Source organism: Carassius gibelio, chromosome A7, assembly GCF_023724105.1.
Source record: "Carassius gibelio isolate Cgi1373 ecotype wild population from Czech Republic chromosome A7, carGib1.2-hapl.c, whole genome shotgun sequence".
Lineage (NCBI taxonomy): Eukaryota > Metazoa > Chordata > Actinopteri > Cypriniformes > Cyprinidae > Carassius > Carassius gibelio.
In genome coordinates, this window is record NC_068377.1 from 30,348,218 (window position 1) to 30,374,354 (window position 26,137).

The 26,137-nt window shown below is 40.1% G+C and overlaps 4 protein-coding genes across 10 annotated transcripts; all 4 read right to left on the reverse strand.

Annotated features, from left to right (window-relative positions):
- Positions 1 to 64: 64 nt before the first annotated feature.
- Positions 65 to 9,713, reverse strand: sf1 (splicing factor 1). Of its 2 annotated transcripts, XM_052602402.1 has the most exons (12): positions 9,252 to 9,713; positions 7,085 to 7,213; positions 5,192 to 5,267; positions 3,129 to 3,281; positions 2,939 to 3,028; positions 2,651 to 2,834; positions 2,388 to 2,503; positions 2,203 to 2,310; positions 1,885 to 2,071; positions 1,507 to 1,720; positions 1,126 to 1,290; positions 65 to 1,041 (listed from the first exon to the last, which is right to left on the reverse strand). In XM_052602402.1, exons 1-12 carry the CDS (start codon positions 9,496 to 9,498, stop codon positions 719 to 721), a joined length of 1,992 nt encoding a protein of 663 aa, XP_052458362.1. In that variant the 5' UTR covers positions 9,499 to 9,713; the 3' UTR covers positions 65 to 718. The 2 variants fall into 2 exon arrangements, with proteins under 2 accessions (XP_052458362.1, XP_052458363.1); XM_052602403.1 differs by lacking the exons at positions 5,192 to 5,267; positions 9,252 to 9,713.
- Positions 9,714 to 11,871: 2,158 nt separating this feature from the next.
- On the reverse strand, positions 11,872 to 15,863 carry rbm4.1 (RNA binding motif protein 4.1). 2 transcript variants are annotated; one of them, XM_052602407.1, is made up of 4 exons: positions 15,681 to 15,857; positions 14,363 to 14,803; positions 12,629 to 13,501; positions 11,872 to 12,069 (listed from the first exon to the last, which is right to left on the reverse strand). In XM_052602407.1, the coding sequence occupies exons 2-3, from the start codon at positions 14,772 to 14,774 to the stop codon at positions 12,651 to 12,653; spliced, it is 1,263 nt and encodes a 420-aa protein (XP_052458367.1). In that variant the 5' UTR covers positions 14,775 to 14,803; positions 15,681 to 15,857; the 3' UTR covers positions 11,872 to 12,069; positions 12,629 to 12,650. The 2 variants fall into 2 exon arrangements, with proteins under 2 accessions (XP_052458367.1, XP_052458368.1); XM_052602408.1 differs by lacking the exon at positions 12,629 to 13,501 and having other exon boundaries at positions 15,681 to 15,863.
- A 127-nt stretch (positions 15,864 to 15,990) lies between these two features.
- rbm4.2 (RNA binding motif protein 4.2) lies at positions 15,991 to 21,409 on the reverse strand. 5 transcript variants are annotated; one of them, XM_052602410.1, is made up of 4 exons: positions 21,290 to 21,408; positions 20,257 to 20,686; positions 17,421 to 18,177; positions 15,991 to 17,231 (listed from the first exon to the last, which is right to left on the reverse strand). In XM_052602410.1, exons 2-3 carry the CDS (start codon positions 20,666 to 20,668, stop codon positions 17,438 to 17,440), a joined length of 1,152 nt encoding a protein of 383 aa, XP_052458370.1. In that variant the 5' UTR covers positions 20,669 to 20,686; positions 21,290 to 21,408; the 3' UTR covers positions 15,991 to 17,231; positions 17,421 to 17,437. The 5 variants fall into 5 exon arrangements, with proteins under 5 accessions (XP_052458370.1, XP_052458371.1, XP_052458373.1 ...); XM_052602411.1 differs by lacking the exon at positions 21,290 to 21,408 and adding an exon at positions 20,771 to 21,283; XM_052602413.1 differs by lacking the exon at positions 17,421 to 18,177 and having other exon boundaries at positions 21,290 to 21,409.
- A 600-nt stretch (positions 21,410 to 22,009) lies between these two features.
- Positions 22,010 to 25,754, reverse strand: LOC128017167 (RNA-binding protein 4.1). The gene is made up of 4 exons (XM_052602414.1): positions 25,687 to 25,754; positions 24,524 to 24,966; positions 23,785 to 24,436; positions 22,010 to 23,407 (listed from the first exon to the last, which is right to left on the reverse strand). Exons 2-3 carry the CDS (start codon positions 24,930 to 24,932, stop codon positions 23,814 to 23,816), a joined length of 1,032 nt encoding a protein of 343 aa, XP_052458374.1. The 5' UTR covers positions 24,933 to 24,966; positions 25,687 to 25,754; the 3' UTR covers positions 22,010 to 23,407; positions 23,785 to 23,813.
- Positions 25,755 to 26,137: the final 383 nt, after the last annotated feature.

The following is a 26,137-nucleotide window of genomic DNA, read 5'->3' on the forward strand; positions in this document are numbered from 1 at the left end:
TAAGATGGTTAATATTAAGCAGAAAGACTTTGTTAGTGCAGCAAATGTGAGAGATGACAATTCATTGCCATGCCAACTTTTATTTAGTTGAATGCTTCATTACAAAAATATTGAAATACATTTGGAAGGCAATTAATGAAAAGTTCTTTTAAATAAAAACAGTTTGGGGAGGGATGGGATACAAGTTGAGCACAAAACTTATACTGACCAACTAATAGAGAAAGCCAATCATCTACAACATCTTGAAGACATAAATGTCTTGTACTATGCAGCAACAAATGCACAGTTGGTGTAATTGAGTGTAAATGGTTGTTTATACACCTGTTGGAATGTTGCTAACTGAAACTTAAGCAGATGACATTTTTACTCACTGGAGAAAACATGAAAGCAAGCTGGCAGAAACAATACCAAACACACATTCCCTGCACATCAACATTTTTCAACAAATATTCAACCAACAGAAGAAAAACTACAGTTAAAAATCATTAACAATTGAAGCAAATTTACAAGATTAACCACACCGTCTGTCTCTCTCACTAGCTCGATTTCTGTGTCCAAGCATGGGAAACAAATCTGAACCGAGGCCATCAAAAAAATAATAAACCTTTAGCAACTAATCACATCAAGCTGTTAAATGAACAGAACTAGGTGCAGTCCTGTGATGTATATTTTAGGCATCACTGCACGGTCACAGGGCCATAGATACTAAACGGACCCTTTAACTCTGGGGCGGAGGGGGTGGAGGCGCAGGGGGCATCCCGTAAGGTGGCATACCGGGAATCCCCATCATGGTCACAAAGTTAGGGTCCATTGGTGGGGGAGGGGGAGGAGGTGCATACATCATGCCTGCCGAGCCAGGAGGAGGGGGTGGTGGAGGAGGGGGCGCACCAGGAGGCAGTGGGGGCTGGACCCCAGGTGGAGGCGGCACCATAGAGGGGTTGCCCATGGGTGGAGGTGGCTGAGCGGCTGAGGCGGCCGTCTGCTGAGGCTGTTGCCAGGGTGGCAGGTTTCCAGTTGCAGGGGTGGATGTGGTGGTTGTATCTGGGAAAACAAAAAATAAGTCAGTCATAAGCCAAAAGGGAACCCTTTGATGATATAAACTGTGTCCTACTGTAATACACTTACTTTGTTGCCATGGCAGTGGAGCGCTGGTTGCCATGCTGCTGGTGGGTGGTGGGGGAGGTGCCTGCTGTTGCCACGGTGGCAGAGGTCCTGAGGGGGGAGGTGGTGGTTGGTTGTTGGGGGGAGGTGGAGGTGGGGGCATCATACCCATGGGTGGTGGCAATAAACCTGATCATCAGACAAAGGAAGGAATCACTAAGTAGGGATGCATGATATTATCGGAATGATTTAGAATCAGCAGATAAATGGCATAAAATGTAAACATTGTAATTAATGTGTTTTTAACATGTTTCCAATGTAAGAGGAAGCTAATATCCATCTATATGCTTCTATATTTCCAGGTAAATGTTTTTTGCTCCATTAAACATCACAGGATATACTCACCCATGGGGTGTCCGGGTGGTGCTGGGCCTTGGCTCATTGGAGGAGGTGGTGGCTGCATCCAGGGTGGAGGCATTCCATTGGGGTTTGGTGGCATAGGATGGCCACCCATGTTTGGCATTGGTGGAGGGAAGTTGTGAGGGCCACCAGGAACCTGGTGCATGCCATGGTAATTCCTGTTATCAGTAGGGCCTGAATTCATCCAAGGAGGACGATTCTGAAAGGTCATGTGAACAAGTTATTTTCTTTATTTTATATGCACAATACTACTGTTTACTGTATTTTTCAAAAAATAAACACAGCCTTTGTGAGCATGGGACTTTATGAACATTATAAAGAAATTGGCATCATGTAAGGGAAAATGGATGTCTTTGGACTTACTGGTGGCGGCTGGTTGTTGTTGGGTCCTGAAGGACGAGGTCCACTAGGGGGAGGATTGCTGTGGCCCCCACCAGAGGAAGGGACTGGAGCCTCTCCTAGCTCTGCCATGAGAGACAAGTACTCTTTATCCATTCTAGCCTTATCCTGAGCAGACTGGGGTGGTTCACCGGGTCGTTGTGCAAAGGAACTGAGAAAAACAGAAATATAATGAACTTTGCTGTCTGAACTTTACTTGACATAACCAGGAGGTGGTAAAGTACTTGAAGTGGGGGGTGGGGTGGAATTGTATCACTGCTCATCATTGGTGGATGGGGTTACCTGGTAAACTTGCAGTCGGATGAGATGTGACCTGCTCCACCACACTTTGTACAGACAGTTGTGTTTGTGATGCTGCGAGGCTCTGTGCTCTGCCATGGGCGTAAAATTCTGAGAGAGAGAAAGTAGACATTGATGAGTATCAAACATCTACGACATTTACTCGTCTGCTGCTCTGAGACACTCACCTGTTATCATCCTCTCTCAGAGTGCCATTGAGTCGTGCCAGCTCCCTCAGCTGCATCTTTCTCAGATCGTTCTGGTCTTCAGGGGTCTCAATGCCCTGCTTGAGGATATTACGAATCTGTGGACAAAAAGAAAGCACTTAAAATGCAAAAGAATGATCGAGTCTGACAGCTATTAATTTTCATGAAACGGATTTCTGATGCCAGTGCTAATTCTGAAAACCTGTTTTGACTTCAAAGTACAAGAATGTCTGAAGTGGACTCACCTGCTCTACAGCTTTCTTGACATTCTCCATGGTGTTAGCAGTGACCAGTGCATGAAGAGGTTCATCTTCTCCTGGAAGCATCTGTCCATCCTTACGGCCAACCTTTCCTTCCTTTACTGAGCCTTTGCCGCGAATCATGATCTTAGCACAGCACTCCTTCTCAATGTTTTTCAGAGTGTTGCCACTGGGGAAAAAAATAAAAAATAAAAACTTTGCGACATAATGACCCAAATCCACCAAAGAAATACAGTAAAAAAAAATAGAGAGCTCAAAAATCATGCAACTCACCGTGGGCCAATCAAAAGCCCAACAAAGTTGATCTCAGGATATTCATCCTGAGGAATCATCACCTTATCACTGACCCGAGTAGCTGGTGGTCTGAAATAGAGGGAAGAAAAAAAAATTTGACCAGTAAATATCTGACACCAGAGACAGAGAGAAGACAAAAACCAAGATAGTTCATTTGTAGAAGACAAACTTGTAGTCAGCAGGGGGTTTGAATTCTGGGTTCAGTCCCACCATCTCTGTAATAAGAGAATGTCTCTCTTCCTCTATTTTCTTGCGTGTCCGATATTCACGCGTGTTAAGCCTCTTCCCCTCACTGTTGTAGATGGGCTCAGGAGATGGAGACCTGAGAAAAATAATGAACAACAGAAAGATGCAGCATAAAGTCAAAATCTTAAAGCAGTACTTACACCCTCAACAGTAAAACATTCAATGGCTTGCCTACTCTTGACTGAAATAGTTTCGACTTGTTCTGTGGTCATTTAAAAAGTGCATGGGATGCCCCAGAGTGCTCATGTTCTAATGGGAAAGACGAGAAAAATGCCTACAACAAAAATGTACTCTACTGAACCATTGAAAAAGCGGAAAACATTCTACAAATCAAAGAGCTTAAAGCTCAGAATAGGAACATCAGCAGACTTCAAAATTTGGCGCCAAAAAGATTTTTGATACATTATTAAAATGGGTCTTCAGTCTCAATATTATCTTGGACATGAAAAATAGGACAAATATCTGAGGCAAACGGGGCAACCAACACACTTGAAAAGTGTCTGTTCTTGAATTCTGATCTAAACCGTCACACGTTCTCGGAGAGCATTCCAACTGTTACCTTCTCCTTGGATGGTGGAGAAAACCTGTTAACCTGCACAATGAGGCTCTGTGCTTGAAAAAAGTTACGAGAGGGGGAATTTGGGTTAGAGAAATAAATTTGGATTAAATATTAACTTTCAACAGCTCTCAAACAAGACAGCCACACAAGCGTGACAAGTTCATGAGAGGCAACCCGAAGAGGAGAAAAGTGGGTGGGGGAGAGAAAAGAATTTTCTGCTGGTTTTCTTTTGGACTGATATCTCCAGCGCTGAACCCCTGAAGCACCCCACAGCTTTGTTTTGCGAGCTGGAAGTGGATGAGCGATCGTTCCTAAATCCTGGAGTGGATAGACCTTTGAGAAGAACCTTTTTAGGGTTGGCGATGTAAAAACGTCGAATTAAGATTCTGCTGGAGAACCTAAGGCTGTTCAGAGAGCAAGGCGTGTGGCTACTAGAAAGACACACTGACGTCAGAAACATGACATTTCCTGCTACGTTGGATGCTTATGAAGTCTATGAGTGGCCAAAGTGATTAAGTGTTAAGGTTATGGTTATTCCAGAAAGAAAAGGTCAGAGGAGTCTCCTCCAAGCAGTCTTCCAGTGCGGAAATCTGGAATACAGTGGAAGTTCCTGAACAAAATGGTGGTAGCCCCATAATGGAAAACCATTACGGACCATCCAATTAACAAACCATTCAGATTTTATAATTAAGGATTCGATTGTGTTCGTCAACACTTCATTTTGGAGGTTAGAATGAAGGGGCATTAAAAGTGCAATGTATAATCTATTAAAATCTTAGACTACAGGAACTACACTTGAATAATCAAATAAAATCCAGCCTTTGTAATAAAAAATTCACATAGAAAACATACATGCAAGAATACCTACAAGAACAGTACAGATGTTTTTTATTTACTTAAGATAGACTAATCAAGATCTCCATAGCTTATATGATAGCACATTATTCTTTGGTAAAGTCAGGTGCCGTGTATTGTCAACAGGTAATATCCATGATATGTTTTATGATCTGGTCGGCAAAACAACTTCTATTTTGTATGTAGCATTGACTAGTTTCCTGGCAACATTTACTAAACGAAATAATTCTAATCTATGATCTGAAAATATCCTACCATAATAGCCTTCAATCATATCTTTGCCTCTCTGTAAATAAATCCAAATTCAACTAAGCATTTCAAAAACTGGAATGTTTAGGCATGTAACAAAACCAATTTCATAACCAAGACATTTTCTTTACTCTTCAACTGAAGAAAGGCAAAGATATGAGGTCAATTTTAAAGCAAGGTATTTAGACTTAGAATTTCTTCATTTAACAATCACTTACCCCTACATACGTATTAATACACTTACAAACTGGCCTCACATAAAATGGCGCATTAAAAAGGTAAAAGAAATGTTACTGTTGGTGGGTTTAAATCGTTATTCCGACCTGTCCTCAGGGATAACAGGGATTCCCAGGTCTCCTGTACGCAGTTTACGTGTCAGGTCTTCGATCTGCAGTTGGACTGGAAGAAATCAGGTTAGGAAGAAAAAAACAAGGATGGAGAGAATTGTGGTTAACAACAAAAATACCCCCACAAAAGCAGAAACAGTACATGGTTAAACTCAATGTGACTAAAGGTTAAACAGCGAATAAAAAAATACAAATAAAAAAAAAAACAATTACCAAGGTAATTGTCAGGTGACTAAGAATCAAGGAGAACTGAAGACTTTTGATCCTCTACGAAATTTTCTGAAATACCAAAATCCCACCCAGATTTCTGGAAAACACACTAATGTTCGAGCTTGAAAGTATTCTTAAAAGCCCATAGAGATTTCCCCAAAAATCCAGAAAATTTTGATGGTTTGGCCAATTTGAGATGCAGAAATCTGGAGGGATTTCAGTAAATAACTATTTCAGAAAGAGGTTCATTGCAACAGGCTTTCAATTTTATGCCACCAACTTCGATAAGTGGAACTACTAAAATTCACATTTTTAGCATACATTTAAAAATATTTCTTAACATACTATAATCATTTCAAGCTAAAAAGGTGGCAAAACACGAAGGCCTGTCAGGAAAAAAAAAGACGGGTTTGAAGAAAATAAACATATTAGCTATGTGACTTGAGCAACTGCATCAATGAGACTGAAATAACACCAGTGTAATTACATGACAGGACTGTAACTTTTAACAATACTAATAAACATCAATATTATTCAACACTTCAAGTTATTAACATGTAATGACAACCACTTACCAGATGTTACCAATACTAATCAATTAAAATAACAGATGCTATAATTAGAAATAATCAGACAAACAGATCAGCCTTTAGTGGATTGATGTTTCTTTTCATGCAAATGACTAGATTTACTCAGGCCTCGAGCCACACCAAAAACTGACCTGTAATCAAATAATGTTCTGCATCACTCATGGAAGCATTTGATGGGTTTTCACATGCATTTTTCTATGACATGCTTAAGAGAATCAGACCCCACAGGTCACACGCTTAATGGTGCAGGTTGATGGTAGGTAAGAGACATGAGGTATCAATAAAGGACTAGTTAAGGAGATGATGGTCTCTAGGTCACATTATAGTTGAACAAACACTACACCACATGCCATTGCAAAACAAGTGCCTGACAGCAATGAGAAAGCAAATTACTACACACTGCTTTCAGACACTGGGGATGGAGATTACTTTCGCAATTTAATATTGGACCTGCATTGCTTTGCAATCAAATTGGACTCAAAAGACATTTTGCATTGTAATCATGAGCACTGATGGAGTCCTGCAGCTGGAGACAGTTCACAGCAAGCAGCATCATCAGAAAAACACTGTGGGTTCTTGCTAAAGGACTTCAGATGGTATGCAAAAGTGGCCAGTGCTACTAATACCCCAGTGCTTCCTAGACAAAGAAAACGTCCTTACATTGCACTTCAATGGAGTTAGTACATTCTAGTGAACATGGGGTAAAGTGCTGAATTTCGATTGATTGACTTTTGACAAAACCAACCCTAAGTAGAGTCATTTGGGACATACAGAGATGGCCATTTTGCACTGAGACCTTCAGCTTGATGGTTCGCAAATAACCAAAGTTATCCTATTAACGGACCTCAATTATATAAGCAAAGTCAGATTAATGAAATTCAGCAATTACATCCTGCACACGATGTGCAAACTGTGAGGAAATAATAAACTGACAAATTCTGGGACAAAAAAAAGTGAGTTGGCCGGGCGTTGAAAATAGACCCCTCAATAACAAACAGAATGTTCCACAACTTAATAAACTATATGACTTAAGACACACATTATAATAACAGTAAGTTGAGATATTCACCTATATAAGCTCGTTCCTGGTCCCGAGTCAGCCCAGCAGGGATCACGGTGGGCATGCCCGGGATAATGGTCTTCTGATCAGGGGTTTCGCTGCTCCAGCGACTCCTTTTTCGCTTCTTCTGGCCAAAATCTAACAGGGAATGGTATAAGCGAGAGGTCACTGCATGCAAAATCTATGGTCTATTAAAGCCTACAGTATCAGGCTCCCGCCCTTTGAATGATTGTACATTCTTGATAAGTGTCAGTAAGCAGGCACGTGCATAACATACGCAGACATCAAAGGGGACTTGAGCATCTGGCCTTTTTCTTCCTTGATAGAAAGTGCCTTTTTTTTTTAAATAAATGACTTTTTATTATGTGCGCATTTCTGTTGGCGCAGAGCTTTCCCTGTCAAACAAATAAAAAAAAAATTATATATAAATATCAAATGTTGAAATGGGAAATGTTGAGAGACTGTCAAGTTCCGATGTCTCCCTTTTCTCTACAGTAAAATTAATAGCGTCATCAGAATCGCCAAATTGATTTGCAAATCAGGCATTAAGTAATTAAAATGCGCTAATTTGCATACATTTGACAAGGCGTTGCAGATGAATTGGATAACCAAAATAACTGAAGCATATCACCACAAACCTTCCACAGTTACTAATTTATGACTTACATCAAGAGTCATTTACTTTGAAATGTTATGTTTTAATATGCAGATATCTTGTTTCGGTTAATTTAGAAGAAATCTACAGAACCAAACAGACGAGTGTAGTAAGCTTAAATCAAATACCTTCATGTGTATTTTGGAAATTTTCTTTCCATTAAAGCAAAAGAAAACATGGAAGCAAAATAGATCAAAATCTGAAAACTGAATAGTACATGAAGTTTAAGGCATGACACAATAATTTCATGATTTTGAACTCCTGTTCCTCATTTAATAACTATCCATTCTATTATGTTGTAAGCTGTCAGATCTGTAAAACCATAAGTTATTGTCATCATCAGTTTGTGTGTGAGTTCATGGTACAGTAAGAGGAATTATAACAACATTGAGAGTAGCTTCCCCCCCCTTTCTTTTCTCTTTTTTATTTATTGGTTTTTGTTTAAATGCAATCACAAAAAGGTCAATATGTATGGAAGGCAATTATAATCTTTTCTTTTCAGACCAAATGTTCCATTTGGAAAAGTGCACAATTCACTTTTTTTTTTTTTTTGGTGAATCATTATGCAAGTGTGTCTTTCGCAGAGAATGTGAGAACATTTTGCCTCCAATGTAAACTGTGAAACAAGCAAGCAAATCTTTATTTAATAATAAAAATAAAACAAAGCAAAAAAAAAACCTGAGCAGATTATTTGGACACATTTGTTGAAAAATGAAATATCATTAAACAATTGGGTAAGTGAGGGGAAATTAAAATAATTTGGTAAGCAAGTCAGAGTTGAGTTAATATATTTTAAGTTTTGTTTAGAACAACAAAAAAATATGAATAGGTGACCTTTCTTCCACTTGAGCCCCTGTCCCTCAAAATCTCTGTGCACGTCCCTCTGGTAAGTAAAATTTAAGAATAACTTTTATATAATATTTCAAGATAAACATTTCCTGGACTCAAACAACTTAAGTTTACTTTATTACCCATAGATTTATTTTATTTTATAAATTCCCAATAAACAAAGAAAACCGATACAGATTGACAACTAATATTTATATCCATTTTACGCAAACAATCAGTTATAAAGAACTGATTGCATGGCAAACTATAAGCATTTATTTCACCTTACTTCTCGGCCATATAAATAACACCAGCCAACTGCAAAACGTTACTTTTGCGAAGTGTTTTTTCCCCTCCTTGAGTGTGAAAAAAAAACACATGGACACGTCTTTTGTTATATATTTTTATGTTTTATATTTTTAATTATTAAAAATATTTTAATGCTTCGTCTATAAGTAAACGTTATATATACACACACAAGTAATTAGAGGAAAAAGGATTAAACCACCAAGTATGAAGACAATTTCAACCTGAAAATCGTTTAAATGAACTACAGTTTAGTGCACTACACAATTTCAAGCTATCAATAGAGAATGCTAACGTTACTGACAAAACACGAGTCAAAGACCAAAGCGCACAGCTACAAAGGATCAGGCCGTTGTGCTGAGCCTCAGGCCCGTCCACGCTGTTTACCTGTATTCCCCGCCATAGACGGTAGCCCCACTCCGACCGGGTTTGAGAGCGCAGAACTCACGGCTCCGGGGAACTGGGAGAAGCCTGGGTTTGATAGCTGCGGTTGCTGTAAGTTCTGCAGCGGGAAAGACACCGCAGGCCCGGGCGGAGCCATTAACCCCGCGCCGGGGCCCGATTCAAAGCCTCGCTTAGCGCCGATACTCGGGTGCAGCTTCCCCAGCGGGGTTGCGTTGGCTCCCGTTGCCATTTCTGGGCGTCAGGGGTTTCTCTGTAGTTTTGTATATGTACAAAAACAGTATGTTTCCTCTCTAAACAATATAAACGTATGCCTCCTACCATGCAACCTTCTTCTGTCACCCACTGATTAAGATGGCGACCACTGAGATCGACAAAGGAAATTTGACGTCAATTTAGAACTATGCGATTGGTCGATGATTATGTCAATCTATTTGTGGTTTACAGTCATTGGATCACGTAGGGGCTATCGTATTTCCGTCGAAACACTTTGGCAGCCTCTCATTGGTCGTTTAGTGCTAAGTAAGCTGCCCTTTTCCTCCTAGCATCGTAGGTTGGTTCGTAACTTGTGTGAGTGTGCGCTGCAAGCAGCGATGAAAGGGCTCTCGCACCCGGCTCACCACCAGCGAGTGGCTTTAGTAAAAAAGTGAACGGCGAGAAATATGCATTTGAAGTTGTAAATATAAGTGGAATATGTCAAAGTCATTTATATTTGCCCATCTTCCTGCATGATGTTTCCGATTGCTAACAGGTGGTGCTATGATTATAACTGAATACTGGCCTTTAGATGTCTTCAGGCTATGACTCTTTCCAAATATCTTAAGTTTGGAGAAGATTGGATATTTTATGCATAAGTTACAACAACCTCTATACCCATGACGAGACATCAAATTTTGTCACAGTGCCATGGACACGCCCTTTACGAAAAACTCAAGATCTTCACAATGTAACATTGCAAAAAACTTTAGGCTGACCAAAATAAAATGTTGGTGTCATCAAATTTCTAGGAGTAGTTTTGTACAATGTAAAACATGACACTTACTGTTGCCAGCAGGTGGCGCTATGGCTATAACTGAATATTGGCATGTAGATCTGTTCACGTAAGGAGTCTTATCACACAAGTGAAGTTTGGTGCAGATTGGACATTGTATGTTGGAGTTATAGCAACTTCCTTTTTCATGACATATCTGGCTATATTAACAGTATAGAGTTGAAATACTTTCTATAAGCAGTTTGTATAAATGTAATAAATGGTCATAATCTCCTATTACTGTTGATATTCAAATCAATAAACTGGATTTATATATGCTCTCTCTCCCTTATGCCTTTATATTTACAATAAATAGAGAAATCATACATTTGAGAATCCAACAGCAATTTTTTTTTTACACATTTGCACAAATAGAACAATATTTATTATTTCATTTCCAAGCTTAATTACCATCACGTTTCCCAAAACACTTCAAGTTATTGATTAGCTTGTCCTATAACACCATCTTGAATGCAGCATGAATACAGCACATTAATCTGAGCTCATACAGTATGTGACCCTGGACCGCAAAACCAGTCATAAAGGTCAATTTAATAAATAAATAAGCTTTCCACTGATATATGGTTTGTTAAAATAGGACAATTTTTGGCAATTTTTTTTTTGTTTTTTTTTTAAATTTGGAATCTGAGGGTGAAAAAAAATCTAAATACAGAGAAAATCGCCTTTAAAGTTGTCTAAATTAAGTTCCTAGCAATGCATAGTACTAATCACAAATTAAGTTTTAATATATCTACAGTAGGAAATGTACAAAACATCTTCATGGAACATGATCTGTACTAAATATCCTAATGATTTTGGCATAAAAGGCGGAAAAAATAATTGGTAAGAAATGCTCAAGTTGGTGTATACAATGTATCTTTGGCTATTGCTTCAAATATACCCCAGCGATTAAGTACTGGTTTTGTGGTACAGGGTCAAATATATTTGATTTAACTTGAGGTAGAGGTCAAATAGCAGGAATTATATTCAAATTAAAATTATATATATATAAATAAAAGCATTTGTAGCCTGTGCACCATAATAGGTTTTCTTTGTCCATTTTATCTGAAACACTTTTTATGGTAGGGTCAGATTGTTTTAATAAAATAGCAATACAGAAATTTAAAGCGGATGAATTGGACACTGTCTCTTTAAAAGTGTGTGTGTGTGTGTGTGTGTGTGTGTGTAAGAATTAATTTCATTATCATAATTATATTTTAAAGTATTGCATATACATAAGGATATAAATCCTATAATCTTGTATAAGATGGGAAAAAGCTGAATAAGAATAAGAGGAAATGAGGGTTTCGGTATGTAGCATTAAGTCAAGAACGCTGATGGTGCTGAATCACAGGAAAGGGTCAACAGATGGTTAGATAAGATAAAAAAAAAAATTGAAATATTGTGCATGTATGCTGAACCGCTATACTCTTTGTTAAGAGCTCTCCCAGCCATAGTGAACGAACTGAGACTGATAATGTTATTGTGCAAAACTTAAATTAAATATTCATATACATACTGTACAGAGCAACTGCAATACAAATACAATTGCTATGATTTAGACAGAAAAACAGATTTTGTTTTAACTTTTATTAACGAGAAGAAAATATTTACAAGTATTTGTATTGTAAAAAAAAACAGGGCTACATCCAGTTTGTTAAGACGACAAAAGGAGTTTAGTGCCAGGAAGTGGGCCCCCTGTACTGTCCTTGACCCGGGCATAACAGGATGCATCACAACTTGTAAAATGATCCATGAGCAACCAAGAAACACCTGCAAAATGAAAAGATTATCATAAAATCATGTCAGTTGTTCAGTTATCTATTCTGTGGACTTTCATGTGCTTGAACCGACATCATGAATTGTTATAGGAACAGGAAATAGAAAGTAATCAAGGGCTTTGATTTGACAAATCTGACTCAAAATAACAATTTTATCCTGCTTATATTATGAATATATTGGATCTGTAACCTTAATATCCATGATATCATAATGAAGATATGTTAAGCCGGACCTTGAAAAAATTTGCAGATCATCAATGACAGGAAATCTAAAATAGTACTTAACTGCCATATGAAAGCAAAGATAAAATTTTTTGGGTATAATTCACCCAAAAATTCTGTTGTCATTTACTCAACATCATGTCATTCCAAACCTGAAGACTTTTCTCCTTGTGGATCACAAAAGTAGTTGAGGTTGAGCAAATGATGACAGATTTTTCAGATAACGTTACTGGAGAGGAAATATCCCTTTGACAGTTATCCCCCTTAAAAACAGCTTTCTGTTTGAGCAAACTTTGCTCTAACCTTTTGTAATCCTAAAAAGATCTCACCTGAGTGCGCACAGGTATTAGGCTAGTAAGCATAGCGCGCCTGTTCGCCATATGGATCCCGCGCTACATCGTACGCAGAGCTCCTGGGAAGCGAAGACACAGGGGAGAGGCGCGACCGTTCGTACGCATATCCCTCTGCCTCTAGGGGAGCTCGCCGGATCGGGCTCCGTTCGCGGACATAGTATGAAGAGGTGGGAGCCGGAGGAGGGGGAAGGGGATGGCGCTCATATGGGTCATGGTTAGAGGAGGACAGGCGCTCTCTCACGATCGCTGAGGAGGATGGGGGAGGAGGGGCCATAGGTGGAACCGCGCGTCTATCTTCGAAATAACTTGCTCCGTACGGACGTGCCCGATATTTCTCGTAGAAGTCCACCACCCCGTACGGATCTCTTTCCTCATAGGGCGGTCGCCGTATTGGGTACGCAGGCATCGCAGTGCCATAGGCCATATCACTGCTCCCATACGCAGCCTCACTGCCGTACGCGGGGGCCATGCTACTATCAGCGCAAATGCCGTAGCCCGCTGGCATACCGTAACTCATTGCACTCTCGAAACTCGCACCCCTTCCATACCCTGGGACAGCGTACCCTGCTCCCCTGGAGAAGCCATGTGAGGGTGCAAAGTTGCCACCGTAGGCCGGTTCGCCACTGTAGCCGCGATGAAACCCCCGGCCACCACGATCGCCACCCGCACCGAACCTGAGGGACCCATATCCTGCTGAGCCCGGGCCCTCTCTGTAGGAGCCGTTCTGGTCCATTGGGCATTCTTTGGACCAGTGGCCTTCCTGCCCGCACCGATAACAACCCGTTCTCTCTCCCATTCCCGGCGCGGTACGCAGGCGGCTAGTCGAAAGCTTCACGCTCATCAGTTTGCCTTAAGGAAAAGAAAGAATTTGCCATGATATTTCTATTTAAATTTTTAGCATGCACACGGATCAAACGTTCATAATGTCAAAACATCCAAACAGTTATTAACAAAAACACGGCCAGATTTTTCTTAAAATGAAAAATCGCAATTAGAGTTCAATTATGATTTAATGTCAACGTCTGTAGTCTGAAACATTAAAAAGCGAAACAGGATTTAAGAAAAAGTTATGTCTGATAACTTACAAATGACAGATATTATACGAAAGTTCTTGAATGATATGAGTTTTTAATGTTATAACCCCCATTTAGGGGTTATAACATTATAATGTAAAGTTTGAAAGAGAGGTGGATAAATATAATAAGAATGCGATTCGAATAAGAAAAAGTAAGTTGTTAAATAATACAGATGATCTCAAAGAGTTACCAATAGACTATGAATAATTAATTTGGTATTATGACAGAGCATAAGTTGTTTGTACAGCATATATATATATATGTGGGATTTAAGTAACAAAAATGATAATGAAATGTCTCACAATCAGAAAAGAACTCACACGATTTCCCTTTCTTTTTTACGATGAAAATACTTCCAATGAGCAATTGATCAGCTCTGGAATTGAACTGGTTTTTGAGTACCTGAGACAAAATCTACTGTATTTTAGTACTGAATGGACATCCCCCACTGACCTCCAAATAATAAACTAACAGTAGAAATCTAATTTAATACATTTCCTCCACTTATCACTTACCAAGTATTCTACTTACCAACCTGTAATGAGGCTCACTTTTGGAACAAATGTGACAAGATAAAAAGATTATATATATTTTTTGTTTTAGCTAAATTGGGCAAAGGACCATGCTGGTTCACCTTGAAAGGCTGTGTTGTCCAAGCCGCTAATGGCCTCCATAGCATCTTCCACTCGCTCCATGTGAACAAATGCATAGTCTTTCACTATATCACACTCAGCCACAGGTCCATATTCCTCAAACTTGGCTCTGAGTTCTTGGTTGGTGCAGCTACTGCTGATGTTGCCCACATGAAGTTTTGTAGAGGTCTTGGGCTTCCCTTTGCTCATCTCCACATTCATAGGCAAACCGTTCAGCATGTAATGATGAAGATTTCGAATGGCTTCATCTGCCTCTGCTTTGTCATCCATGTGCACAAAGCCAAAGTTTTTCACAATGTCACACTCTGAAATTTTGCCATACTGAGAGAAGAGGGAGCGGATCTCCTCTGCAGTAGTGTTTGGCGAAAGATTGCCAACGAAGATTTTTACCATTTTAGTAATGTAAAGTCAACGTTCAGGCCCTGTTGTGAGAAGAAGAAGAAGAAAAATAAACATAAGGCAGGTAAGGTACAGAACAGAGGCAGACTTCAATAATATAATACATACACGAAATATCATCCTAATTATATTAGTCAATAAACATGAAATACATATGAAGGAAAATGTGTGCATTGTCGCATACAGAACAGTAATTTTTTAAACAAATACTTCTTTAAAACCGAACTTTTAAATCGGCTGAATCAAAATAACTAAACTGGTCTGAGTGGCTAACGAATCAACAATTCAATGACTCATGGAGCAGATTATATCTTTTGTACATGCCCAAATCTGACCTTAAAACCGATGAAGATTTGAATTATGAGGAAAAAATAAACAGGTAAGACGAATAAAATAAAAATGACTGTATGTCAAGTACAAAATGTTGTTGCTATGAATACGTGCAAAAAAAAATTAAAAATACAGCGTGTATTTGTGTCTCATCGGAATGACGGCTAAACCGAATTGTTCGAAAGAATCGACTCACGAAAGAAATGAGGCGGGCTTTTCATCACCAGTGACGTTAGAGGACAATAGACAAAAAAGCTATGCTTTCTGTGCACTGATTTACGAGCCGCGTGACATTAACGGCAAAACATCTAACGTTACATCCTAAGTATTGATACATTAAAAGCTCTGTATCAATAACTGAAATATCCGATATGAAAAGCATTCATATTGCATGCATTATAATCAAGTTAGCTTACAGTGCATCTAGCTAACCGGTAATACGGACAGAAACACTGTGGCAAACTAATGAAACATCACGATAGAATAAAGGAACTTTAGGAGAAAAGATTAGCCGTTCAGTCAAGATAACGCTGGACTAATTTGATACAGCATAATGGATGTTTGTCATACCTTTTCACAACACAATGCTTGCAGGAGCCGGCACGAGATGAAATGGCGTCACTCTTGCGTCGCATAAAGCGAGGCTGGATGGAGAATAGAGTTGCATGGTTTTAACACTGCCCATCCCCTTTTCTTTTCTCCACTCTCAAAGCCTGCTGTAATAGCTCGCAACTGGATCTTTCAGAGATTTCAAAGCATCACGTGGCCAGATAGCTCGTATAATGAGCCGTTACATAATATGTACCAAGAATACAAGATCCATTTAATTAAAATGATACTCATCTATTAAAAGAGGATTCTATTATTAAAGACAGAAAAGTTTTTTCTTCACCAAAATATTGGTTTATTACAAAAGATAATTCATAAAACACACTCCTGAATTCTGTAGGAAACAGACAAACTACAGAAAATCTAATTTATAAACATTTTCACAGAACTTCCCAAGGCATCCATAAAGGGCAATAGCCAGTAAACGCTAGCAGTCTCAAAGGTGAATAAAGCCCTGAGTGAGAGTTGGTCAGCACATGTCGTGCAAATTTCCAATTCACTCACATGTACAGTCCACCTTTCCATCTAGTTGCATCATCTTACAACGTTATGATCTCCTACCTTGAACTGTCATTGGTGTGTGCAGAACAGAAAACAGTTTGCATCCCACTGAAAGCTGGCAAACTATTTAGGTTGTATATGAAATCAGATTTTTTTGGGAGGGTGGAGACAACCAAAACCTCAAAAAATTGTTTGGAAAACGTGTCATGTCCAAGCTCCCAAATCACAAAAAAACTCACAGATATTGGTAGAAGAAACGTTTACCATCCTGTTGAACATATCAATTAGATATAATACAATTCAACAAGCAAGTAAAATTCAAACCTGAACAGACTGTATATACCAACCACCTGTAGCAAATAATAAAAAGAATGTAGAAATGTTGAATTTTATTGTTTTTTCCCCCAATAAAAGCTTTTTACAGCCACAGGATTAATTAGATTGCCACTACCCCTATAAATACACAATGCTGGTATTATTTTGCAATAAGAAACATAACCAGATTGTCCTCACAAATCATAAATCAAAGAAATTAGGTGGCAAACCAACCTGACAACTGAAGTATAGTCTTGGAGCATTAAAAGGGGTAAATTATAGTGGATCACAACTTGACTGGAGGAAAGCAGAGACTAAAGTAACATTTTAAATCTCACAGAGTGTCTGTGTAACTGTAGTTAATAGCAGAGGTAAAGTTATGCTGACATTAGACACCCTAACTTACCTCTGGATACAAATGAAAAACAAAACAAAAACCACAACCACTTCTTGTAATCATACACAGATGACTCCATTGGAAAAGGAAATTAAACAGCAGTTTGTGAATTATGGGTAAAACGTTAATGAGCAGAGCTGATGAGTATTGTGATCAAAGTGCCCATCCAACCCTGCATCTTTGAAATCTGATGGAGCATCTGAAGTGCCCATCCAATCCTGCATCTTTGAAATCCGATGGAGCATCTGATTGAGGCAAAGTCATATAGGTGGAGGGGAAGCCTCTTCACTCGACAACACCTAAAAAATAAAAAAGGAACAAATATTCTGAGATGAAACATCTTACAGGCATTATCTTCTGACTTTTGAACTTTTTAACCCGTTCAAAGCGGCTTCGCTTACTACTGTACTCGAAACGGGTTGCGCTTAGAACAGATCATCCTGACATATCATCTGAGTCATCAAAGTTAACGACCCGCTGTCGCTCACCTTAGCAAGTGTGTGGCTTAGTATGCGTATCGAACCCGCTCGGTGTAGTTCTCTCTGGGCCGCGGCACGCTGTAAGTCGATGAGCTCCTTGATACCAGGGAAAGTCGCGAGCACTCATACGAGTAGCCTTCCAAACCGGCGCCCACACGTCTGATTGGGCTACGGTCCCGCGAGAAGTACGCTGATGCTGTGGGAGGCGGAGGCGCCAGAAGGCGTCGCTCATAGGGTTCGAGGCTGGGAGGAGCCAACCGCATCCTTGAGAGAGAGGAAGAAGAGGGAGGGGGAGGAGGAGGGGGAATAGAGAGAAGCCTACTATCCTCGGAGAAGCTAGAGCCATTCGGACGAGCCCGATACTTCTCGTAATAGTCAATGCTTCCGTAGCGTTCTCGCACAAATGCGGATGGCCTCTCAGGATAGGCGCTCAGTGGCCTGCAGAGGTACCGTTCTCGAGCACCCGCGCCGTACTCGCCGTAGCTGGGACGGCGGCTCAGGGGCGGGGAAGGGGGGAGCGGCCCTGCTGGGTAACCTCTATTAGGAAGACCTCCAGGGCCGCCCATGCCGTAATTCGGAGCACTCCTTGGGGGGCCTCTACCGCCGGGGAATCCCCCCATGCCTCCGCCATAGCTACCGTTTTGGCGGCGCCTGCAATCTTTGGACCAGTGGCCCTGTTCTCCGCAGACGTAACAACCAGTTTGGTCTCCCATGCCAGGTGCTGTACGGAGGCGACTTGTGGACAGTTGTACTTTGATCAGCTTGCCTTGTGGGAGGAAGAAAACACACGCAAAACAATGTAAAACTTCCTCCCGCTCACGGAAACCGTTATTTTAAAAGAGAATTATTGCATCACAATAGCCACAGAGCGCTTAATGGGTCAGGTGGCCCAAAATATTTTTCTTCCATCTTTGTTTACGTTTCTTCATGAAACCCATAAACCCATACAACTTTGATTCATCTTCGAAACACAATTAGGATATTTTTAAAGGGGGGGTGAAATGCTATTTCATGCATACTGAGTTTTTTAAACTGTTAAAGAGTTGGATTCCCATGCTAAACATGGACAAAGTTTCAAAAATTAAGTTGTACGTTTGAAGGAGTATTTTTGTTCCCAAAATACTCCTTCCAGTTTGTCACAAGTTTCGGAAAGTTTTTTCCGAGTATGGCTCTGTGTGACGTTAGATGGAGCGGAATTTCCTTATATGGGTCCTAAGGGCACGTCTGCCGGAAGAGCGCCCGCTCACGTATAGAGAGGCAGAGCACAGACATTTCACTGATCAGAGCGATGGACTGATCAGAGCGAGAGCGTCGCGAAAAGTCACAAAAGAAGTGTGTTTTTGGTTGCCAGGGCAAGACAACCCTGCACAGATTACCAAAAAAAACAGCATTAAGGGACCAGTGGATGGAGTTTATTTTTACAGCGCATCAACGGAGTTGTGCAAGTGTTTTTGTTTGTTCCCTGCATTTCGAAGATGCTTGTTTCACAAACAAGGCCCAGTTTGACGACGGATTTGCGTATCGTTTATTTCTTAAGGATGATGCAATCCCAATGAAAAAGGGTCACGATCGTGTGTTGGAACCACAGGCGGTGAGTAAAACTGCTTAAAATATCTCTGCCTCCTTGTTAGTGCGTCCCCTCCCATGCCGGAGACCCGGGTCCGAGCCCCGCTCGGAGCGAGTCGTTGCTGCTGCTGCTCTCGTTCAGTTTCAGCCTCGGGATCTGATTCTGGATCATAAATATACGGCTGGATCTGACTGTAAGCCATGATTTGTTTTGGATGATGGTTTTTCCCTCACGGTAATGTCACAGCTTCCACATGCTCTCAACGCAAAAGTCTACTGGCGCTCGTGATTCTTTAGCTCCGCCCACACGTCACGCCTCCAGACGGTCGTGTTTTTCCGGGAAAAATCGGTATAGTCTATCTTTCTCTTATGAATATAATAAAACTAAAGACTTTTTGGAGTTATGAAGGATGCAGTACTACTCTATTCGCTTCTTAAGTCTGACGTCATGTAGCAGCGCTTCCGTGTCCAAAAGCTCTATCAGTTACCATGAGAAAACAACAAAAGGTTCTAATATTAACTCACAATGTGATAAAATATTAGCGAAAAAGTTATAATCTTAACCTTTAACTCCATACCGAAGTCCCAGATAGCCAGACAAAGAAAATATAAATATAAAAAAATATATAAAAATTATTTGTGTTTGGGACGCTGTGAGCAGGGAGACTGTAGTGTATACCGTAAGTTTGAAAGCGTTTAGCTTAAATGATTAATATGAATAAACAGTGCTCATAAACGGCTGCTGAGGTCGTATTCTCAAGTGAAGTGAGTTGAGGTTTGGACCCGGAAACAGCGCTTCTTACGTAATCGCTTAACAACCGAATAGGTACTCAAGATTAACAGGATATTGAGTGAAAACGAGCATTTCACCCCCCCTTTACTGAAACCTCTAAAGTTCCACTGAAAGTCTGTTAACATGTTAAATGAGCTTGATGTATGTGTTTTTATCAACTTTCTGAATCATCAAACTTTTGGTTACATGGACTTTCAATTTAGGAACAGAAAGTTGTGTTTTAAAGATAAAAGTGTTGTGAGCTTTGGAATGACATGAGGGTAAACAAATAAAAATTTTCATTTTTGGATGAACTATGCCTTTGTTAGTAGTGTATCTGATGTCTACTGCCAATTACCTAGAAAATGGATTCTCTTCAGCAATTAAAAAGACACGAAAAAGTAGTACATTTTTCCCATGCTACAAAAAAAAAATAAAAAATTAAGGAGTAAAATTCAACCCTGGGTAACCATGGATTTCGTCGTTTTGAGGTTAAGGTTGGTTCACCTTGGAAGGTGGTGTTATCCAACCCACTGATGGCCTCCATGGCATCCTCCATTCGCTCCATGTGAACGAAAGCATAGTCCTTCACTATGTCACACTCAACCACAGGGCCATACTCCTCAAACTTGGCCCGGAGCTCCTGATTGGTGCAACCACTGCAGATGTCGCTCACATGCAGTTTGGTGGAGCCCCTGGGCTTCTTTTTGCTCATCTCCACATTTATGGCTTGGCCTTTCAGCTCGTGAAGGTGGAGTTTGCGAACAACCTCTTCGGCCTCCTGCTTACCCTCCATGTGCACAAACCCATAGTTTTTCAGGACGTCACAATCTTTAACTTTGCCATAGTCAGAAAAAAGAGAGCGCAGATCTTCCGCGGTCGTGCTTGAGGATAGGTTGCCAACAAAGATCTTAACCATCTTTATTGCCCTTTTTTCCTGGACAGAGGGAGCATAGTTTCACGTTATAGCAACAGATAAGTTCCTACATTAGAGCTGTGTTGGCCTACAAAACCAGTCAACTTAATCCCATCAAGAGTTGTTTTGGTTTCGATTGTGTAGCTTCAAGCCAGAATGATTGACGCACAACTCGGCATTAGATATGCTGTGTGTGACACACTGATCTGATGAAAGTGGTAAAGTTGTAAACCAGACTCAGTTCTACTTTCTATGGCGCAGCTGAAATAACTCGCTTTGCTAGGCAACGTTTCTGCGTGACCATGACCCCCAACGTATTACCCTCCTTAAGTTTAATTTTTCCTTATTAAAGTGTATGTTTTTGATGCCCGATACGCGATTAAATACGACCAATGAGCGTCGGTGATGTTGTAAGAGCTGTAGGCCAATGTTTTCGGTTTTGCAACGCTAAATTAAGTGGCATGACTAACGTACATAAAGTTACCCGAAGACGTCGCCTTACTAAGAAACATGCAGTCACATTGCAGTACAACGACAGACTGCATTACCTGCATGTGAAATCTGAACATTAGCACTCAAGTAAAGTAATTCATAGTTGATTATGTAGGTACAGCACTGCCTTACCGTAGTGAGCACGTAATCTCACTGGCATTCAGATGAATAAAGCCTAAAATGGAGTCGCGCGCTGTCACCGACAGCACTTCCTGTCCACGAGTCAACAAAACCCCAACACGCGTTCAGAGCAGAGCAGTGTCTGAATTTATACACAGCTTTTACAAATTCAGTGTTTACAAATATTACTGCATTTCAATTTAGATAAAAGGGCAAATCTGAAGCACAGATGTCACTAAAACTGTAATGAATAATACAAGTAAACAAACATGTTAAATTAGCTTTCATTTAAAAAAATATATTATTATACTTTATCAAACAATACGGAGTAACTCAAACCCTAATTCTGCTTATTTTCAAACAGCCTTTGAAATGTAATTAAAATCGGTTTTAAAAATCAAAATATTTTAACTTTAATATCTTCCTTTTTGTTTTGTTTTTTTCAGTTCAAGTTAATTGTTTGTTTGTACACACAATGGAAAATGTCGGGAACTGGAAAAATCTTGCATTTCTGAAATTTCAAAAAATAAAAATAAGTTTTTAAGTTAAGGCCAGGAATTAAATAATTTTAAATACTTTGTCAAATGTTTTAATACATTTGGTAGTTTAACCCTCTGCTAACCATGAGTGAATATAAGGGCATGTTAGATTTATTTTTACATACACAAAATATACATAAACACATACCTTAATACACAACTGCCTTATTCTTAACAATAACAGCCAAGACAGTTTGGGTAGGAAAAAAAAGCTTTATTGGTTTATTGAAATTGCAGTCACCTTATAAAGGAAAAATAAATGTTTCTATGCGGAGATCACTGCCAGAAGAGGCATTCACTTGGTGTCCCATGGGTAAATGAGTGAACGGACAACACATTTTATTGTAAATTCAAGACAAAACTATGAGGGGGGACAAGCACAAGTTAACCTAAAATATAAAACTTACCCTCAGGAATGAGTTCATCACTTGCAAAACATTTGGTTCCTGAGACACATATTCAGTCTCTGTACTGAACCTACCATGAAACAATTAAGTATATAAATGGCATGCTGAAGAAACTAAATCAAGCGACTTACCTGTCACAATTACACTTAAAAAGGACCACTGATTGGAAATATTGGCAAGTCTACCCACTTTGTGAATCTGAATGATAGGATTATTTGGACACGGACCAGGAATACTGAGACGATAATGGTTTAGGGCAAGAATAGATTTGAAGACGAATGGATGGTAATCGTTTTCATTTCGCCGCAGAAGCGGTTTCATTCTCCGTAATACTTCTAAACTAGGAAGCAAGATGTTATGGTTTTAATTTGTGTGTCAATCTCCAAGCTATATAGTAACTTTTAAGCCTATTTTAGGCAACTTGAGTTTAAAAGGTTGGCAATAAAAGCAAAACGACGAACCAAGTTCCAGTCTTTTTTTTTTTTTTTTTTTTATTAAAACTTGCAAGTGTTCCTATGAAAGAAAATGATACAAAGTCCTTTAACTTCGATAATCTGCAATTAAAATGCACACTTTACAACACATTTTCAATAATGCCAGTAGACGGAAAGGTTTTATTGCTGCGGAGACTATATGCTTTCTTGCATGCCGCACTTTAACAAACAGATTAGAGAGGGGGGGGGGGGGGGGGAAAGAGAGAGAAAAAAAAAGAAAAAGCTTTACACATAAATTTTTGGTTCTAAATCAAAATTGTCATGGCGCTTGCTACAGTAGTTTAATAACAAACGATAACCTCCTTCCAGATTTTTAAAAGGTAAAAAGGTACAGTGTGATACAATGAAGAGTTCTTTGAAAGAAGAATTTTTATAAGACGTTTTTAATAGACCTTTAATAGTCTTAACCAAACCACCAAGTTAACCTAATTTATGTATTCTGGCTTAGTGCTTCTCTCACCTATCCAATGTTAAACAATAAAAACAAGGCAAAAAATAAAGCAGAGTTGACAATTTAGCATGAGGACGTTTTTATGCGTGTAAAAGCGGTAGTTTTATAGAATGTGCAGTCCGCAACAGAACTCTTCCACTATGGTGCGCAGGCGAACGAAACGCGCTCTGGCAGACAAAGACGCATCGCGGCACGTGCACCTGGAGACAACGACGACGATCTTGTTGAATAATTTACACCTGGAAAGAGAGCAAACCACATGAGTCAAACGGCTGCAGTGCCATCTGGGATTACTGAATCGACAAGCTAAGTTAAAATAAAGATTTGCATAAAGTCTATTTGATTAATACGAAGTGAGATCTTAATGCACCAAAAGGTTACTAGAATTTAACATCGAAACACTTCGATACGAAGTTAAGCGTCTGAGCAGTGCTTTTAAAAAGACCATAAGGCCATTAAAAATGTATGATCCAGGCACTTTGATACAAAGTTTTCATTACTGCTACATGCGCATCAATTACACGACACGCAGAATAGGGCAAGTACATTAAATCTTGGTTGTATATTAAAAGGTCATTTCAGATTTCATTTTTGGGTTACGGGGACCTATTCTCACCTTGGATTACAAAAGCGCAGTGGTGCACTTTAATACGAGTAGCGCGGAGGTGGTGGAGGTGGCGCCGCCCTGTCAGCATAGGGGTCTCTGGCCCGAGGCATGCTGTACATCGGGGTCCGAGACATGGAAAGAGGTGAGAGACGAGATCGCTCGAATGAGTAACCATTCCCAGCGGGTGGCTGAGGGGGAGGAGGAACACGTCTGATGGGACTGCGGTCTCGTGCATAGTACGAGGATGGCGGTGGTGGAAGGGGGCGTCGCTCATAGGGGTCGAGGCCATTGCCAGACAATCTCTCTCTCATAATGCTTGATGACGGGGGCGGTGGGGGAGGGGGGATGGCACCCATACGCCGGTCCTCATAGGAGGAGACGCCGTAAGGGCGAGCACGGTACTTCTCGTAATAATCAACCACACCGCGTTCTCGCTCGTATGCCGGTGCAGCACGCTCTGGGTATGGGGGGCGTCTGGGGGGCATGGGTGGTGGTGGTGGAGGGGGACCAGGGGGATACCCGAAGCGACCCCTAGGATAACCAGGAGGCTCGGGTCGGTCACCAGGGAAACGGGGTGGCCAAAATCCACCGTCTGGGGGGCCATAGTCTTCCTCCTCGCCTCTTGGTCGACTCTTTGAAATCTGCACATGAATTCGTTTGCCTGCAAATGCAAAAGAATTTTCAATTAGCAAATGTGATAAACATGCAAAAGGACATGAAAGAACGACTAGATTTTTTTTTTTTATACCTTGGAAATCAGAGTTGTCCAACCCCTTGATGGCATCCATGGCCTCATCGGAATTGGTCATGTGTACGAAGGCAAAGTTCTTAATGACGGCACATTCGGAAACAGAGCCGTACTCTTCAAACAGTGCTCTGAGCTCTTCATCTGCTCCTTTCTCCACATTGGCAACATGAAGCTTCACCGGGCCCTGGTTTTTGCTCCGACTTGCTTCAACATTGATGGGTGTTCCATGCAGCTTGTACAAATGAAGGTTTTTTATTGCCTTTGTAGCACTTTTACGATCATCCATGTGGACAAAGGCAAAGTTCTTGATAATGGCGCACTCAGTGACTGTTCCATATTGAGCGAACAGGGACTTTATTTCTTCTGCTTCTGCCTGTGGAGGCAGGTTCCCAATGAAGATCTTCACCATCTTTGCTAATGTGTTACGCAGAGCCTGAAACGCACTGTGACAAGATATGCTTCTAATGAGTAGCCAGTAATGCAAGAAAAATTACTACGGTTAATGTATAGGATTATGAATTTTTGCAAACTAATGTACTACAACGAGAACAGAAGCCACGCCTGCTGCTAAACTGAAATCGAAACCTTTCACAGTTCACTTCCTGAGAAGCCAATCAAGTCAAACCAGTTTATGCAAATACTTTAAAATGTTACTACACCCTACATACACGCAAGCACGACTAAATAAAATTATGCCATGTTAAACAGAACTTAAATGAGGTTTCGTATCAACCAAGCAAGAATTCTCCTCACACGTTTACATACGCCACGGCCTCGTGTGATTACTTAATATTGGCGGACTATGAAACCTCGACAAAGATTAAATTTATTCACGGCATATTATCTTAAGCATTTATACTCGTAAATCATGAGAAGAAGAATATAGCAACTAATCGTCGATTCACGTGCCCAGCACCTTGATGAGAAAATCAGTTTCTGGTGCCAAGTTTGAATAAGCTAACAGCGTTAGCTTGGTACGTTAGCCGAACGGCCGTTGCGCGCCGAGATAAACACGATGTATGACTTTTACATTCAGGCGATTTACACAGTTTTTGCCTCCCATATAAAAGCTGCTTATATCATAAATGCTTTAATGTCGAATTATAAACCTTATTTTTAATACTAAGGTGATAAAGGTCAAAGTACTAAAACACAATACTCACCGTCTGCCTCAACACCACAATGAGGAAGAGGGTGCGTCATTCAGTAATATACTTCATAAGTCCCGCCCACAAGGCTGAATAAACCAATCAAGTTTAAGAATGTGGATCACGCGGAACGTGGCAAGTCAGAAACGTTTTTGTGCACTCGTATGAGAATAGAGGTTAATGAGGAATCAGTCCGTCATCGCAAGGGAATAAACAGGGATGAAATATTAAAATATTGAATAGCAGCAGCACAGGCTAAATCAGTCATAAAAAGTAAACGCATCAAAACTGACAGAATTATGGGAAAGTAGAATCAGGTTAGGTACACATTTTTGTTCAACAACTAACAGTGAATTTTTTTTTTATTTTTTTTTATTTTTATTTTTTTATTCTGGCAAGAATTGGATTGAAGGAAATATTTGATCAGCAAATCAATGGACTCTTAAATGTTATCATTCATTGCAGG

Coding starts and splice junctions, on each gene's coding strand:
- sf1 (XM_052602402.1), bottom strand. CDS start 9,498: ATGGCAACGGGAGCCAACGCAACCCCGCTGGGGAAGCTGCACCCGAGT. Junction 3,282..5,191: donor CCTGTTATCCCTGAGGACAG/GTCGGAATAACG, acceptor TATTTTTCTCAG/GTCTCCATCTCCTGAGCCCA. Junction 1,291..1,506: donor ACCACCCGGACACCCCATGG/GTGAGTATATCC, acceptor TCTGATGATCAG/GTTTATTGCCACCACCCATG.
- rbm4.1 (XM_052602407.1), bottom strand. CDS start 14,774: ATGGTAAAAATCTTCGTTGGCAATCTTTCGCCAAACACTACTGCAGAG. Junction 13,502..14,362: donor GGACAACACAGCCTTTCAAG/GTGAACCAGCAT, acceptor CTTTTCCTTAAG/GCAAACTGATGAGCGTGAAG.
- rbm4.2 (XM_052602410.1), bottom strand. CDS start 20,668: ATGGTTAAGATCTTTGTTGGCAACCTATCCTCAAGCACGACCGCGGAA. Junction 18,178..20,256: donor GGATAACACCACCTTCCAAG/GTGAACCAACCT, acceptor TCCTCCCACAAG/GCAAGCTGATCAAAGTACAA.
- LOC128017167 (XM_052602414.1), bottom strand. CDS start 24,932: ATGGTGAAGATCTTCATTGGGAACCTGCCTCCACAGGCAGAAGCAGAA. Junction 24,437..24,523: donor GGACAACTCTGATTTCCAAG/GTATAAAAAAAA, acceptor TTGCATTTGCAG/GCAAACGAATTCATGTGCAG.